Raw genomic sequence first — 14834 nt, forward strand, 5'->3', positions numbered from 1 at the left:
ATATAAAATTTTCCCATTCCCACTCATAATTCGATTCAGAGTCTCCCTAAGGTCATATCGGAGCAAAAGAGATGGCATGTGAGCCGAAAACTGCAGTAAAGCCCAACGAAGTCGTCTGGCCAAAACCCTAAAATTCCTCCAATGAACCCCTTCTCGTTTTCTGTTTCACACAATTATTCGACTATTATGTTCATCATCCTTTTTTGTGTAGGTTAGCTGAAGAAGAAGCCCCAGCCGCGAAGGAGAATTAGCAAAGTTGCCGCATCTAGAGACCCCCCCATTGGTAGGTTCAGTTTCTTTCAATGTTTTGGCTAATCAAAGCCCCCTAACGTGTTTTTTTTATAAGGATACGTGCTAAACCGACCAAAATTGGCCAAAATTGGCCAGGTCGAGACGAATCACCACTGTGGATGGTGGAGCTGACGCCGTCGTGACAGAACCTTAAAATTGGCCAGAAAGAATTTTCAACACCGATTTTGAGATTTTGAGGTATTTTTAGGAATGTAACGTGTATTTTGATTCCCGTAGGAAAAATTCAAAAAATCCGAGACCCATAAGGAGGCGTAATAAACAGTATAGCATTTTGAAACATTGATTTAGGTAAGAATCTCTTACATAATTCTTTGTTACGATAAATTGAGGTTTAATGATGGATAATTTTGTGTTTTGTAAAAATTAAAAAAATCCTCAAAATAATTGCAGGTCACTAGTAGAGTCGGAACTGGTTAGTTCACATTTATTCTGATTCCATGTTTATTTTCTCATACTGCCTAAATTACTTACTATTATATTGTGTGTATTTAAATTGATAATTTTTGTGGTCTTTTCAATTATTTGGTTATTCGGTTTCTCCTGCATTGTTTATTTGGTATTTTAATTATTTGATTATTTGGTTATGCTAAATTATATCGCTTGCTTGAGTGTCGTTTGAATTAATCTATGAATATAAAATGAAATATGGGTATGCGTTGATGGTTATTTGGATGATAAGAATCTATATAAATAAAAGCTTGCTGAGTATCTTGGAAAAGGGTAGACAGACCCGGTATATAAGGAATCCTACCGTTGACATTACCTAAGTCGAATGGGGCTGAGAATTCTCATACCAGAAGAGTTTTGGGATATATGATTCACCCTCATACCGAATGAGCTATCAAGGCAATGGTGTTTTTAGCGCCCATTACCGGACATGGTATGGGAATGACAAGGTTAATTGTCAAATCTTGATACTGGGTCCACGAGTAGAGGGACATCCTTATGGACCCCCAAAAATCCTAGTAAATAGTTTAAAAAGAAAGAATTGATGATCTTATGCATGAAGATAAAATGTTATTTGAATATTTGTCTTCATAGGTTGATTTTGGAAAAAATCATAACAATAAGTATTATATATAACGTTTTAAAGTTTAATGTATTTCTTAACGTAATGGCTCAATTAGTTATTTTCTGATTTTTACCAACATTTGGTTTTCCATATTAGTGATTAGTGTGATATTTTTACTGCACTAGTGTAGCTCACATTTTTATTAACCATTTAAGATCAAGAAGACTAAGATCCAGATCCCAATCAACAAGAGAGTTGTGATTAGTTCACCTTCCGGACTCCATTCAAGTGTTAGTGAAGGTTACCCCTAGGATATCTATTTATTTATTTTTTTAATTAATATTTGTTTTTTTATGAATCAACGTAGAAGGGATATTCCCATAACCCTATTGGGTATTTCAATTTACTGTGTAAGGAATGTAAACCCTAACATTAATATTCGCTTATGCATTTAAAATATAAATTCATTTCCTTTAAGGTCCGAGCTATTATAGTTGATTCAAAATTTTGCCCATTTTTTTTAAAATTATTTTCAATTTCGTCCCTAATCCATTTTCTCAAAAAATTCAATAAAAATAAATTAAAATAAATTGAATTAGTTATTTATATAATTTTTTTATAAAAAAAAATTTTCAGGTCGATTTTCGATCCCAGGTATTATAATCAGCAACATGTACTTAATTAATCAAAGGATCGCCAAACTATTTATAATTCTCCATTTATTATTGATTTAGCTTTAATTTAACCATAATAGGAGAAAATGTGAGGGATTCTTACACTGGGTCAGTGTTCAGGACACTACATTTTTATCACGGTTCTTGATAGTTTTTTGTTCTTGAATTTTTTGGGTTTTCCTGGTAGGATTGAAAATGTACGTCAAAACAGCATGAACATACACAAGGAATGACGGAAAAAAAGCAAAAATCTCACCGGAGGTTGGGTTGGGGATTCGGTGCAGCGACACTGCTGTCGTGCTCCACCATCTGGTCCTCCTTCTCCGGTGGTTCTTCCTCTCAGTCAAACAAATTTTGGTTGGTTTTTGGTAAAAATTTGTTTAAATCATGGTTAGGGGGTGTTTTTCGGCGAAAGGAGGGGAGAAATAGGGCCTTATCGGTGGTTTTGGTCCTCCGGTGTAATAGCTCAACCGAGCTTCACCGTTCCTCCCTCGCGATTTGCGGCTTCTCCCAGTCACCCTGTATCGAAATCATGTTAGGCGGCTAAGACAGAGAAATGGGAAGAACAGGAAGAAAATTTGGCTTACCGGAGTGTTTTTGGTGTTTTCGGCACGGTGACGCCGGCATTCCTCCAACAACTGAGTCCCCTTCCAGCCACCCTTCTTCTTCTTCTCCGGTGGGTGTGTTGGCTAGGGTTTGGGGAGCCGGGTAATAGAGGTTTAAATATCTCTCATTCTTCAATCAGGGTCGTCCATGCGGGTCCACTGGCGCAATGAAGACCGTCTGATCGTGTCTATTTGAGAAACAAATCCAGACCATTCGATTGGAGACACGTGGGTCGTTGTATCAATCCTATTTGAAAAATTGATCTGGGTCATTCGTGCACGCGGTAGTGGCCCCGAGCAGTTCGATCGGTGTAACAGCCCCGGAAATTTAAAATGGAATGTATATTAAAAATATCAAATGCGGAAGCGAAGTCAAAATTTGAATAACATCCCTTACACTAAAACCAAAAACGTGCTCACAAAATATAAAAGATCAAACTACCTAAAGGAGAAACTTGAAAGTAAAAGCTACGAATATGACTATGGAGTCTTTAGGCGTCCCCTTCGTCGTCCTCCTGCGGAACCGGCTCGGGAACGATGTCCTCTTGATCTGAAATGATTAAATAAGGAATGAGCAACACTAGCCCAGTAAAGACATCACGATATCTCACCGTCACGGAGGTAAAGGTGTGTAGAAAACACAAAAAGACCAATGGAGCATAATTTACAACAAATCCTTTTATCAATAATAAAACCTTTACCATTCACTTACCTCGGTGAAATTCATAAAACAATATACGAAAGCAATAACATCATCATCATCATGAAATCATATATATAAACTGTATAACATAATACTTATCAAGCTTTTCGTAATTCAATCGTTACACAACATATTTTCCTCATTTACCAGCCCACTAGTATCCCTGGGGATCCATAGGGGTGTCCCGCTACCCGTTAACCCTTCACACTTGAAATCATTTTTTCAGGGCCGTCCCCATACCCCGTCCGGTATGGGCGCCAAAACTATAAACCTCATTACCCCGTCCGATATGAGGGTGAAACGGGCCGTCCCCATACCCCGTTCGGTATGGGCGCCAAAACACATAAGATCTCCATACCCCGTCCGGTATGGGAGACCACAATCCCGGTAGGGTTCCCTACGGACCCGGTCCGTCCACCATCTCCCAGGATATCTAGTCAGGCTGACCACATTATACAATTACCCATTTACATAATCTTTCATTCTCTCTTTCCCTCAGTCAGCATTATCAATCCACATACAAACAAGCAAAACGATAATTTATGCCAAACAGACAACATACAGTATCAATATCCCAGTCATTCAATCCATAATCAATAAAATAGTAAAAATATGCACACGAAACTATAAAATGAAAACATCAAACCTCATGCTGCATTTAAAACTGTAAAACAGGCCAAATAACAGTTAACCGACAAACACACTAGACTCGGGCTCCATTAGCGACCTTAAGCAATTTCACACATTCGTTGATTCATGAAATACCGTTTTATCATTTATTGAACTTTAAAACCGTGATAGAAAATAGGGTGAGGGGTCCTTACTCGTTTCAGGGTCTGAACACGGCTTCACAGTGCGCTTGCAGGCTGTCCCTAATTTTCCCTGAATTTTTTCCGGGGAACTGAAACGCACTACTGGTACCTGCACGTGTTCTAAAAAATCCCAAATTAGGCCCAGGGCCCCTTTCGGCCAATATCGCAACTCCGTCACGGCGGCTCCGCCGTGCTCCGGCGACGGCGCCGCCGCTTGCGGCGGCAGTTCGCTTCGGGTTGGCCGTTTTCGGCCGTTTCCGGCCGAATTCAGCCACACTCGCATTGGTTCCTGCGATAAAACAACCCTACGGCTCTCGGGGGGCCGAAAATTTACGGAAAACCGAAGCTTACCGGCGGCGGTGCTCTCGGGTGCGGTGGCTCTCCGGTGAAGTTCGTGTTTTGGTGATTCGGCTCCGATCAACCTGTAGAGGAAAGAATGGTGATCACGGTGATATAAAAATTGCATTAAACAGAGGCCGGGAAGGGCCTCATCGGAGGCAAAAACCGAGGAGGGGCGCGGCGGCGCTGCTGGCTTTCGGCCGTGTTTTCTGGCCGTTTGGCTGGGATTTTGGCTCCGATTTAGCCACTGGGGAAATCAGCGTGGAAAAACGAGTCGGGAGTATGAAATTTACCTCGATCGGTGGTCGGAAATCCCTCCGGTGCGGCGGCGGGTGGCGGTGGCCGGCTTCTAGTTCGTCTTCTCCGGCGAGGGCAGGCGGCTAGGGTTTGGGGTCTGGTGTGGGGGTCTTATTTATATCCTTTTGCCTTTTGATCTCAGCCGTCCATTTTGATTTAATCTGGACCGTTCGATCGCGCGCACACGGATCGCCAACGTGGCCCGTCCCCGGTCGACGTGGTTTTGCCACGTGGCAGGTCCTGGTTGGCCAGGACTGCTGACTGGGTCTGCTGACGTGGCGCGCGCGTTTTTTTTTTCTTCTTCTTTAATTTCCCGGGCGCTACAATCGGCCTGACATGTAGATTGCCATCGTGGCTTCCTGCATGGAGCCCATGTCAGCGTATCCACCACGCGGCGTGCGGTGATTCATCGTGCCACTGACTGGGCATCCACATGGCCCGTTTTTCTCTTTTTGTGATTTGACTCTTATTTTTAAATTTCTCTTTCAAAGATATCCTACTTTATTTATAGTTTGGTCATAGTTTCTAAAATTCATTTTCAAAGACGTCCAAAATATATATTTTTTAAATAAAACAATAAAAATAATTAAAAACAAGAACTTATATATTATTATTATTATCCATAAAAAATTAAGATTTCCTATTCCGAGCCTAATTTTGGACTCAAGATGTTACAAGAAACCTATAGTAAAGACTATTTGATCACTACTATAATGTATTTATTAAAAAAAAAAAAGTTCATTATTGTTCTTTTTTTTTATATTTTGTTTATTCTTTTCTTTTTTTTAATACAAAAGTTATTCATGTTGAGAGTTTTTTTTCTTTTATTTATAAACTAAATCAATTATTTGAATGGTTCCTGCATCTCTTTTTTTTTTTTTATAAGAAGTCGTGAATTCAAACTGAATTGATTCCTATATGTGTTATTATTTAGAGATTATTTTTATTGTATTATAATAATTGATATATATTTCTCACTAATTAATAAATGTATGAATTTATTAAGAAAAAATTGGTAAAATTAGGTAAACAATTTATATATACATATATATATATATATAGATCATTTGTATACAAAAGAAGACACGAATATTATTTATATCAATTTTTAATTTTTTTTTGGATTAGCCCTCCCAAATTTAAGGCATTTATCACCTTATTCTTTTTTCAACCATGACATGTCAACAATTTATTAGTATTGTAAAAGTTAATTATTACCTCGATTGGTTATTTGGTATAATTTTATGAAATAATTTTTAATAAAAATAATATAATATTTGATATAATTTAATATAAAAATATAAAAATGTAAAATGCGAGTTTTATTAATTTGATTAATTATGGTCACGTCTATTCTTTTACTGCCGTAGATCTTGCTATGCTTATATTGTTATATTCTTTCAATAATTATGGATTAATACTTGTAATAATTAATTTAGAACATTTTATATTCTTTCATTTTTTTCATAAAATTCTTGTATTTTGTAACATCCTTGAGTCCAAAAATCAGACTCGGAATGATAAAATTTAATTTTTTAAATAATAATAATGTGTAGATTTTAATTTTAATTATTTTTGTTAGATATATTATTTTGAACGCTTTTTAAAACAATTTTAGAAATTAGGACCAAATGAAAATAAGGGATGACTTATTTTAAAAAAAATTTAGAAAAGAGTGGTCAATTCGCGAAAAAGAAGAAGCGGGTAATGTGGATGCCTAGTTAGCAGCACAGCGAATTGTTGTACGTAGCGTGACGGACACGCCGACACAGGTTCCATGCGAGAAGCCACACTGGCAATCCGCATGCCAGGTCGATCAAATGGCTCGGGGCCACTCCCGCGCGCACGAATGACCCATATCAATTCCTTGAATAGGCTCGATCGAATGACCCGTGTATCTCCAACCAAACGGTTCAGATGCATTTTCAAAATAAGTGCGATCGGACGACCATTGTTGCTCCACGTGGACCTGCACAAATGGCCCTGATTAAAGGACGATAGGTATTTAAACCTCTCATTAGATCAGCCTCCCAAATGCTATCTGCCAGGTCAATCGGAGAATAAGAAGATCGGGATGCCAGAGAGAAGCCGAGGACGACGTTGGTAAGCTTGATTTTCTCTTTTTTTTCTCCTATTTATCTATTCCCGACCCCTTTTTAACCATTTTCGCCTTAGATTGACAAAAATCGTAGTCGAGAATGGGAAAACAAGTGTCTGCAATTGAAAGCCACGACCCAATTTTAGTAAGCTCATTTTCCTTCCTTTGTTCCCTTTCTCTTCCCGTATATACTGACGATTTGGTTTTCCATTCACATAAAAAAAAATAAAAAAATAGAATGGAAACAGGAAGGAAACAGTGGAAGCTGAGAGTAAGGAGTACCACCGCGACCGACGGCTGCAAGAAATGACGTCACCGGCGTCCCAAGGGTAAGAACACCTTAATCCCTCCCTTCTAACGACTTAATCAAAGCCTGAACAAAAAAAAAAAAATAAATAAATAAAATAAAATAAAAAAGACATTTATGAATGTATGTATACATGTGTACTCGATTAAATTGAAATCTAATTCGTGTTGTGAAATCCAATCTTCCAAGTTGCCGATGGAGCTAATAAACTCTTATTTATTGTTCTAATTATTTCGCCCATCCTTAATTTTTGAACATTTATTCCCTATTTTTTTCAGTTATTTTATCGTTATTTCCATTCCCTATATTTATGTATTATTTAGTTTTCTATTCTTATTTAGTTTATTAATCTTGTCCTTATATGTATTTTGTGTGACTGTTAAAAATTAGCACATTGATTATATGGACCGAATTGCTGAATTTCACTTTATTTATTGCATTTATCTTGTGAATGATTATTTTACTTTGTAGATTCCTTGTGTTTAAATTTATTTGTCACATAATGACTTTCATTAGTAGTGTTGGTCCAATCATGGAGTATGCGTTCCACTTGCGTCGTTTGGCTAGATTTTAATTTGGTCCTTGATGAGTAACAAAGTACGATTCACATGCTTCTCGTTTTAGTAGGGTACGAATTTCACATGCCATTAATCCATTGAAAAGTGCAAGATTATATGTTATTAAATGCATGTGTAAACATGAATATAAATCAAGGTCTTGCTGGTATCCTGGGAGAGAATGTACAGACTTGATACATAGGATAAACCCTACAGTGGATGTATCCTCAGTCTCACAAGACTGGGAAGTCCTATACTGGACGGAGTTGGGAGTTAATTAATCATGCTCATACCGGACAGGGTATTGAGACAGTTCTTGGTTATGGCGCCCATTACCAGATGGAATACGAGGATGATCGGTGATTTACAAAAGGAAATGTTTGTGTACCCATGTGTAGCGGGGATCCCTATAAGCCCACAGCGATACCGGTAATGAAAATAAAATGACAACATGTAATAAAAATGGTGATGGTAAGTAATCCTAGCTTGGGTAGGACGGTAAAGAATTAATCATATTCTCACTATGTCCTTGAATATACCTTATTGTTGTGTATGAGTGTTGTTTGGTAAGAACATAGGAAAATAAAATTATTTCTATAAAAGGAAGGGTGCGATCGCACCAGGTTTATTTTCAAGTAAAAAATTATTTTATCAGTTGTTTTATGATTTTTTTATAATTCTTTGATTACTGTGTCGATGATAAGGTTTTTAGTGTTCTTACTGAGTTAACGTATCTCACCCGCTTCTTATTAATCATTTCAGATCAAAACAACCAAAATTTGGACCTGGAACAATAAGAGACTAGCTAAGCAATCATCTCTTTCCACTTTGTCAATCGCAAATCAAAGTTATTGAGTACTTTGTAGTGTTATTTTCGTTTTAGTTTCGAACATTCTTTTAGCGTCTATTTGGGCATTCTAAGTAAACATGCAAGGAATGTAATATTTAACTCTTTCATTATTATTTACATTATTATTGCTAGCCTAAATGCTCGAAATCCATGATAGGGATTTGAACTTTTATATATTTTATTATTACATGCTTTAAAATTATTTTAAGTAAATAATATAGATGGTGGTGAAATAGAGTAAATAATCTACCTATATGATTCAGATAAAGTTAAAATTTTAAATTATTAGTGTGTTAGCAAAATTATAGTGATAAAGTTAGATATCATCTCAGTGAATCATGACATTTGTAGATAAAATAAATATTTTATGATATCATAGTTCCTTTAGTTAAGGTAATTATAATGAGTTAAAAAATATGACTTAGTCTTTTTCTATAAAAAAATATATATGATAATATCATTTAAATGCTTTTTATAACTTGCAAATATTAGTTTAAGACATTGAATAGAAAGATAATAACTTAAATACATATCTTTTGTCCATATACTTCTTTCGTTCAATTTAATATGTATGTAACATTTTGCGTCAAAATAATTCATATAATTTTAAAAATTATTTGAATTAGTCCATTTTTATCGGTTACTACTAACAGTATCAATGATCATATCACATATCATCAATTTATACACGTTATATTATTTAGTTAATTTTTAATAATATATAAATTGTAGAGCTAAAGTCTCTATAACCCTAACACAATTGGAGATGGGATCCTCCTTATGCTTGTATAGATAACCTTTTTCCATTCAAATTATGACAAATAACATCCAAGTTGGCCCAATTTTCATTCTTAACTGCTTCGTCTACAACAAGCCATCAAGAGATGTACCTATGAGATCAAGGCACTAGAGTGCGTTATGTTGCATTGACATTATTTTTCACTTATCAATACCTTATCCAGCTCCAACAATCATTTATAGAAGAAGTTCATTGACATAATAAACTATTCTGGATGGTGAATGCTACATATGGCCATTTATTTCTTATGGTTTTGAAAAGCCCAAAAAAGAAGTTTCACTTTCCACGCGAAGGGCATAAATTTTTTATAAAAAAAAGGCCGAAGAGCATAACTTTCTTGCACAACTCTGTTTGGATTTCTTACAGTAAAGAGAAATTTACATGTCATCTTTGTCTTTTTCGTCTTTTTCCTTGTCAGTGTTGCTGCAATTTCCCCCTTTGACTTCTTTGAGAATCAGTTCAAGGAGCTTCTGGTACATCGTAATTGCAGATTCAAGCATCTCAATTGCTCTTCTCCTGTCTTTTGCTGCCCCCATTAACACCTCCTCCATCTCCAATGAATCTCTCAATCTCCTGCTCAGCACCAAAGCTGATAACCCTAAATCATGGCTCCCCTCTTTCCCCATATTTAACCCATGAGCTTTTCCGTTAGCCATAACCATGTCACTGATCCCACCCATGTCATTTCCAAGAACCCTTATGACTTCTCCTGATTCAATATCCCAAACAAACAGAGAACCATCTTCTGATGCAGACACCATATTCTTCCCTTCATTAGTCATCACCACTGACACCACTGTGCTGCTGTGTTTTTGACCCAACATGATCCATTCATGGCTTCTCTCTGCTTTTCTCCCAAATTTCACCCACCCTTTGTAAATTGATCCATCAAAACCAGCAGCATAGAATTGGGTCTCTGTTGGGTCTAAATCCAACCCCAGAATTCCACATGGGAAACTCACAGTCTGCAGATGGGTTCCATTAAAAAGACTCCAGAGCTTACATGTGGAATCCATTGAGGAAGATACGAAAGTTGACATACTGGAAATTATGTGTGTCACAGAATCATCATGAGCAACAAACTTCATCGACATAAAATCACTCGAAGGATTCTCATCACCTGACGACATCTCAACGAGTTGGAAAATTGGGAGAATAGCAATGGTGCCATCATCGCCGCCGGAAATCAGAACAGACCCATCTTGGCTGATGTTGAGGCAAGATACAGGCTTCTTGTGGGCAGGAAATGAAGAGAGCAAGTCTCCGGAAGGGATGGAAAGGACATGGATATGACCAGAGAGTCCGCCGGCAAACAAGAAGAAACCATCAGAAGTGGCTGCTAGTGGAGCAACAGGTTCAGGGAGAGGAATGCTATGGAGAAAAGTAGATGAATGCCAATTGTAAAGGTGGATAGAACCAGAGGGACTGGCTGAGGATACATGTGAGACAGCAATAAAGGTGTTACTTTTGTTGCCGGCGACGGCGAGGCCTCGGCGGGGAGAGCGGCTGGTGATGAAACGAGCAATGGCGGTGGTGGATGAGGCGTCGTAGGCAGTGATGGGTCCATCAGAAGAGGTGGTAAAGAAAATTTGTTGGGAGGAAGAAGACATGGTTTTCTGGCAATGGATTGTGGAAGGGTTTGATTATGGGTGCATGTTTGGCAGGGCGTTGAAAACGAGGTGCTTATGGTTCCTCAAATTTGGCCGTTTGCTTTGCCTGGTGAAGTAAATTTGTTTTGTGGGTTTGGGTTTTTATGGGTCCCTTCCAATTTGTTGAGAGTAGTTTCTGTAACACTCAATCAGGATGAGGTTTGGAAGAACTCTGCATAAACCCAGAGATATAATTGAAGGAAACTGTCACAAGAAGTTATTTATGGCATTAATTATGAGCACCCACATTTGGGAAAACCATTTTCAAGGATATTTGATGACTAATCTGTATTGTTATGTCATTAAAGATGTTCACATGTTTTTTCATGGGTTGCATGAAGTATGGAAACTGGTCTCCTTGTAATAAAGATTAGCAAAAATTGTCGGCTACAGCAGATAGCTTATTACAGACTCCTTTGACATCTTCATGTTCTAACCTCCTCGTTTAATCAGTTTAAGATCACAACTTTCTGTTGTGTTTACATGGTAAACATCTTCATTGGCAGCATGCCTGTAAAGATAAGTTACAATCATCTTTATTTTCTTTGTATGATCATAATGTCTTTAACTTCCAAACTAGGCAATGAATATTTGAGAACGTGTATAGGTAAAAATACAAGTACTGTGCATTTTTACAGGCAGTATAACTAGAATATACTTACAAAAGAATTGACAAGAAAGTAAAAGATATATATTTTTTCCCCTTTTCTCCACATTAAAATTCATTAGTACAACAGTCAGCCAAGAATTGATCAAATTTAAGCCTGTTATGAATTTTATGAAAAATTCAAAACTAATATTCTTTGTCATCCATTTTTGTGGAGATCATGATAAAGCGTGCAGCATGAACTAGGTCTGCATCCTTCAGTTTCCAAGGGCAACTTTTTGCATCAAGACTGCTAAAATGCTTCCCACAGATATGTTGATGACATTTACAGCATCATTGGTGAGCTGCATGGCATAGTGGATTTGTAAGTAAGAAGCAGAATTTATCACATTGAAAAACTAATCAGACCAGCAAATCAATTCGTTAGCCAACAGAGATGATAGATACAAGAGACTCTATAAGCACGAGTTCAATGCTGTAATGAATCATCATTCCTCTCAAAATTTTGAGGCAGCGATAAGTATGCAGGCATCAACCCCGCATCAACATATACTCATGCCTCAGTCAATTTCTTCTGTGAGGTCAGAACTAGTTGCATGTCTCAAATAAGCCAACGTGAAACCAACAAAAGTTTTAACAGAGATTTGCATGATGAGTTTAATTCAAGGTTCCTTCCTCCCCCATTACCAGCACCCTTGATATGCAATGGTCAACCCAATATACACTTCTCCACCCCCAGTTGCTTAGAATGAGGAAGCAAAAGGCAAAGAAATACCACAATCTAACAGAAATATCAAAGACCAAGCCACCAACAAAATGGTTGCCTACCCATCGAAATCCTTCTTTATCCTGAAGTGCAGCACCTATTATGCTCTCACCAAGATTAGCAATCTGAGAAGCTATTACGCATATAACTGCCTTACGAGCATCTATCTGTTTCACAACAAAACAGAGAAAACAATCTTTAATAAATACCAAGATATTCAAATGGTCATCTGTTGATGGGTACTGAAACTGAGATGTAAGGATGCCAACTACTAATCTAGATCACAATGTCTACAATAATTTTTAGCACTTCCGTAAAATAACTGTTAGATTGAAGAACCAACGTTCTTTTGTGAAATTTCTCATAAATCCATGGAAAACAAATATACATGAAGCTTAATTTATGCACAAAAAGGCGAAGAGCTTTCTCTGAGTTAAAAAATCTATTGCATCCACAAAACTTCTGCTCGTAGGAGGCTAGGATCTAGCTCGTTTGTCAATTCAACCTGCTCAGGATGTACTTGCTTAGGGTTTATTGTTATTACTTAGGACATAGCTCATGGTCCCTAAAATTTGCTCCTTGTTCTTTTGTAAAAAGAAAAAAAAACTTTTATTATTCTAAGGATAAGGAAGCAAGTTAACTTAAATAAGGGAAGTAATTTGAAGTAAATACTAATAGAAATCTACACTGTATACTAATAGAAATACACAATTGGAAAATGTAATCATGAATACCTCGCCCATCAGACAAGCAATACTAGCAAGAAGAACTGATGCCAAAAATCCAGCAATTGTTCCTTCAACACTGACAGCCCCTTCAGTTCCTCTTGGTACTACCTTAAAATTTGTAACCAAGTACCTGCTCATTATGCATCAGGAACTGATTTATTAGACAATGTAGGATACATGGGCATGACAAGTGGAAAACTGCAATGAGAATAAGCACCTGGGTAGATACACTGCCCACCAAGCACAAAAGATCACTAGGGCATGGTACTTAAACAAAATATACAACAGAAAAATCTAAGAGTTTAAGTTACTATCTTGCCAGAATGTAAGAAGTTACCAATCCTTTTAACTCCACTTATTAATTCTTTCAGTTTATCCAAATTTTCCCACTTCCATAATCTGATAACTTTAAGGATCTACAGAAAAATGTGAAATAAAGAAGGCAATTTGAGGTACTCGTAAACAATAATGACTTCATCTCTTTTAAGGGATGAATTGAGTATTGATTAATTACAGGTAATTACACAAACAACATATACCTGTTTTATCTTTATGAAATGAAACTTAAATAGTTGCTGCAGTTCTTCTGATATCAATAGGGTTTGGCTACCAGTTCAAATAGAAGCATGCTTCAAAGCTTTTGGGTAACCCTCTCATGGTCTTCTTCAACTACAGTAGCCAACTAAACAACCTAAGGATTCCATCACAAAATGATTCTTTTCTAACAGAAAACACCACATTGACACTAAAAATACATAAAACAAGCCACTAGTCTCAAATTCCCCATTCATTTTAAGCACTAGTAAGTGATTATGATGAACTTCCAGTTTAGATTAAGATGCATCCACTTACGTTGTTTTGCCATATGCCTTGCCTATCTCACTGGAAACAGTGTCACTCAACTTAGTGCAGAAACTGGCAACAAACCCTAATAGCCAAAGCTGAGAAAGCGCCTGACCTCCTATTCCAAAGATTGAAAGAAAAGCACAAACACAACCAGCAGCACTGGAACCAATTACACTACCAGGCCCTCTCCTCCCTCTTCTCTTCTCAGCCACTCCTTGTGCTTCCTTCTGAGCCATTTTCACCTTTGTTGCTGCTGTTCCCTAACATGTTACAAGATCATCAAACAATATTAAAACCAAACAAGTTGAGGATGAACTGATCTCCATCACAAAATAGGCGCATGCATTGTATAGTTTAAACTCACAATGACGAAATAAGAGGCAACGAGAAGGAAACCAGACGATCCAAAAGCGCGCCAAGTGAGAGTACCGAGCAAGAAAGCGGCGCCAATCCCGGAAAGAGATAACCCAGAGACCAGAATCGGGGACCCCAAAACGAAGATCAGGATGTTACTGAGTAAGGCGGATTGCCAAGTGGGCGGCACAGATTGAATAAGGTTCATCGCCTCCGATACTGCTCCCTGCAGTGGAACCGCGTTGGCTCTCTGGAGTAACATTTTGGAAGTTTTGGGGTTAGGGTTAGGGTTACGGTAAAGGATATGGGCCTTCCTGGGTCGTGAAGAAAAAAGGGATGGTTGTAGGGGCTGGAGAGAAAGAGTTGGACGAGGATCGATGTAAAGCAGTACCGAAAGTGCCATTTTTTTGGTTGTTTAAGCTCCTGGTTGACAAAGAAGACCAGACAGAAAGATGAGAAAGTGGATCTTGTTTTCGGATCTCCAATCGGATTCGGGTCCAACCCAATTAATGTCACCGA

The 14834-nt window shown here is 37.5% G+C and overlaps 2 protein-coding genes and 1 long non-coding RNA gene across 3 annotated transcripts; 1 reads left to right on the plus strand and 2 right to left on the minus strand.

Annotated features, from left to right (window-relative positions):
- Positions 1 to 6801: 6801 nt before the first annotated feature.
- Positions 6802 to 8644, plus strand: LOC148266490 (uncharacterized). The gene is made up of 4 exons (XR_015818779.1): positions 6802 to 6857; positions 6930 to 6997; positions 7090 to 7181; positions 8479 to 8644. It is a non-coding gene; the product is annotated as an uncharacterized LOC148266490 (long non-coding RNA).
- Positions 8645 to 9516: 872 nt separating this feature from the next.
- Positions 9517 to 11316, minus strand: LOC110812526 (protein ROOT INITIATION DEFECTIVE 3-like). The gene has a single exon (XM_022039318.2). It carries the CDS (start codon positions 10973 to 10975, stop codon positions 9743 to 9745), a length of 1233 nt encoding a protein of 410 aa, XP_021895010.1. The 5' UTR covers positions 10976 to 11316; the 3' UTR covers positions 9517 to 9742.
- Positions 11317 to 11591: 275 nt separating this feature from the next.
- Positions 11592 to 14755, minus strand: LOC110812527 (integral membrane protein (Protein of unknown function DUF92, transmembrane)). Its single transcript, XM_022039320.2, has 5 exons — positions 14326 to 14755; positions 13968 to 14221; positions 13122 to 13245; positions 12450 to 12554; positions 11592 to 11965 (listed from the first exon to the last, which is right to left on the minus strand). The coding sequence occupies exons 1-5, from the start codon at positions 14716 to 14718 to the stop codon at positions 11879 to 11881; spliced, it is 963 nt and encodes a 320-aa protein (XP_021895012.1). The 5' UTR covers positions 14719 to 14755; the 3' UTR covers positions 11592 to 11878.
- Between the last annotated feature and the right edge of the window lie 79 nt (positions 14756 to 14834).

The sequence above is a fragment of the Carica papaya genome, chromosome 4, assembly GCF_054855325.1.
Source record: "Carica papaya isolate Zhongbai chromosome 4, ASM5485532v1, whole genome shotgun sequence".
Classification (NCBI taxonomy): Eukaryota; Viridiplantae; Streptophyta; class Magnoliopsida; order Brassicales; family Caricaceae; genus Carica; species Carica papaya.

Excerpts from the sequence above, each read along its gene's own strand:
- LOC110812526 (XM_022039318.2), bottom strand. The coding sequence starts at position 10,975 with ATGTCTTCTTCCTCCCAACAAATTTTCTTTACCACCTCTTCTGATGGA.
- LOC110812527 (XM_022039320.2), bottom strand. The coding sequence starts at position 14,718 with ATGGCACTTTCGGTACTGCTTTACATCGATCCTCGTCCAACTCTTTCT. Across the intron at positions 14,222-14,325 it reads TTGCCTCTTATTTCGTCATT|GGAACAGCAGCAACAAAGGT; the intron begins GTGAGTTTAAAC and ends GTAACATGTTAG. Across the intron at positions 11,966-12,449 it reads ATAAAGAAGGATTTCGATGG|CTCACCAATGATGCTGTAAA; the intron begins GTAGGCAACCAT and ends TATGCCATGCAG.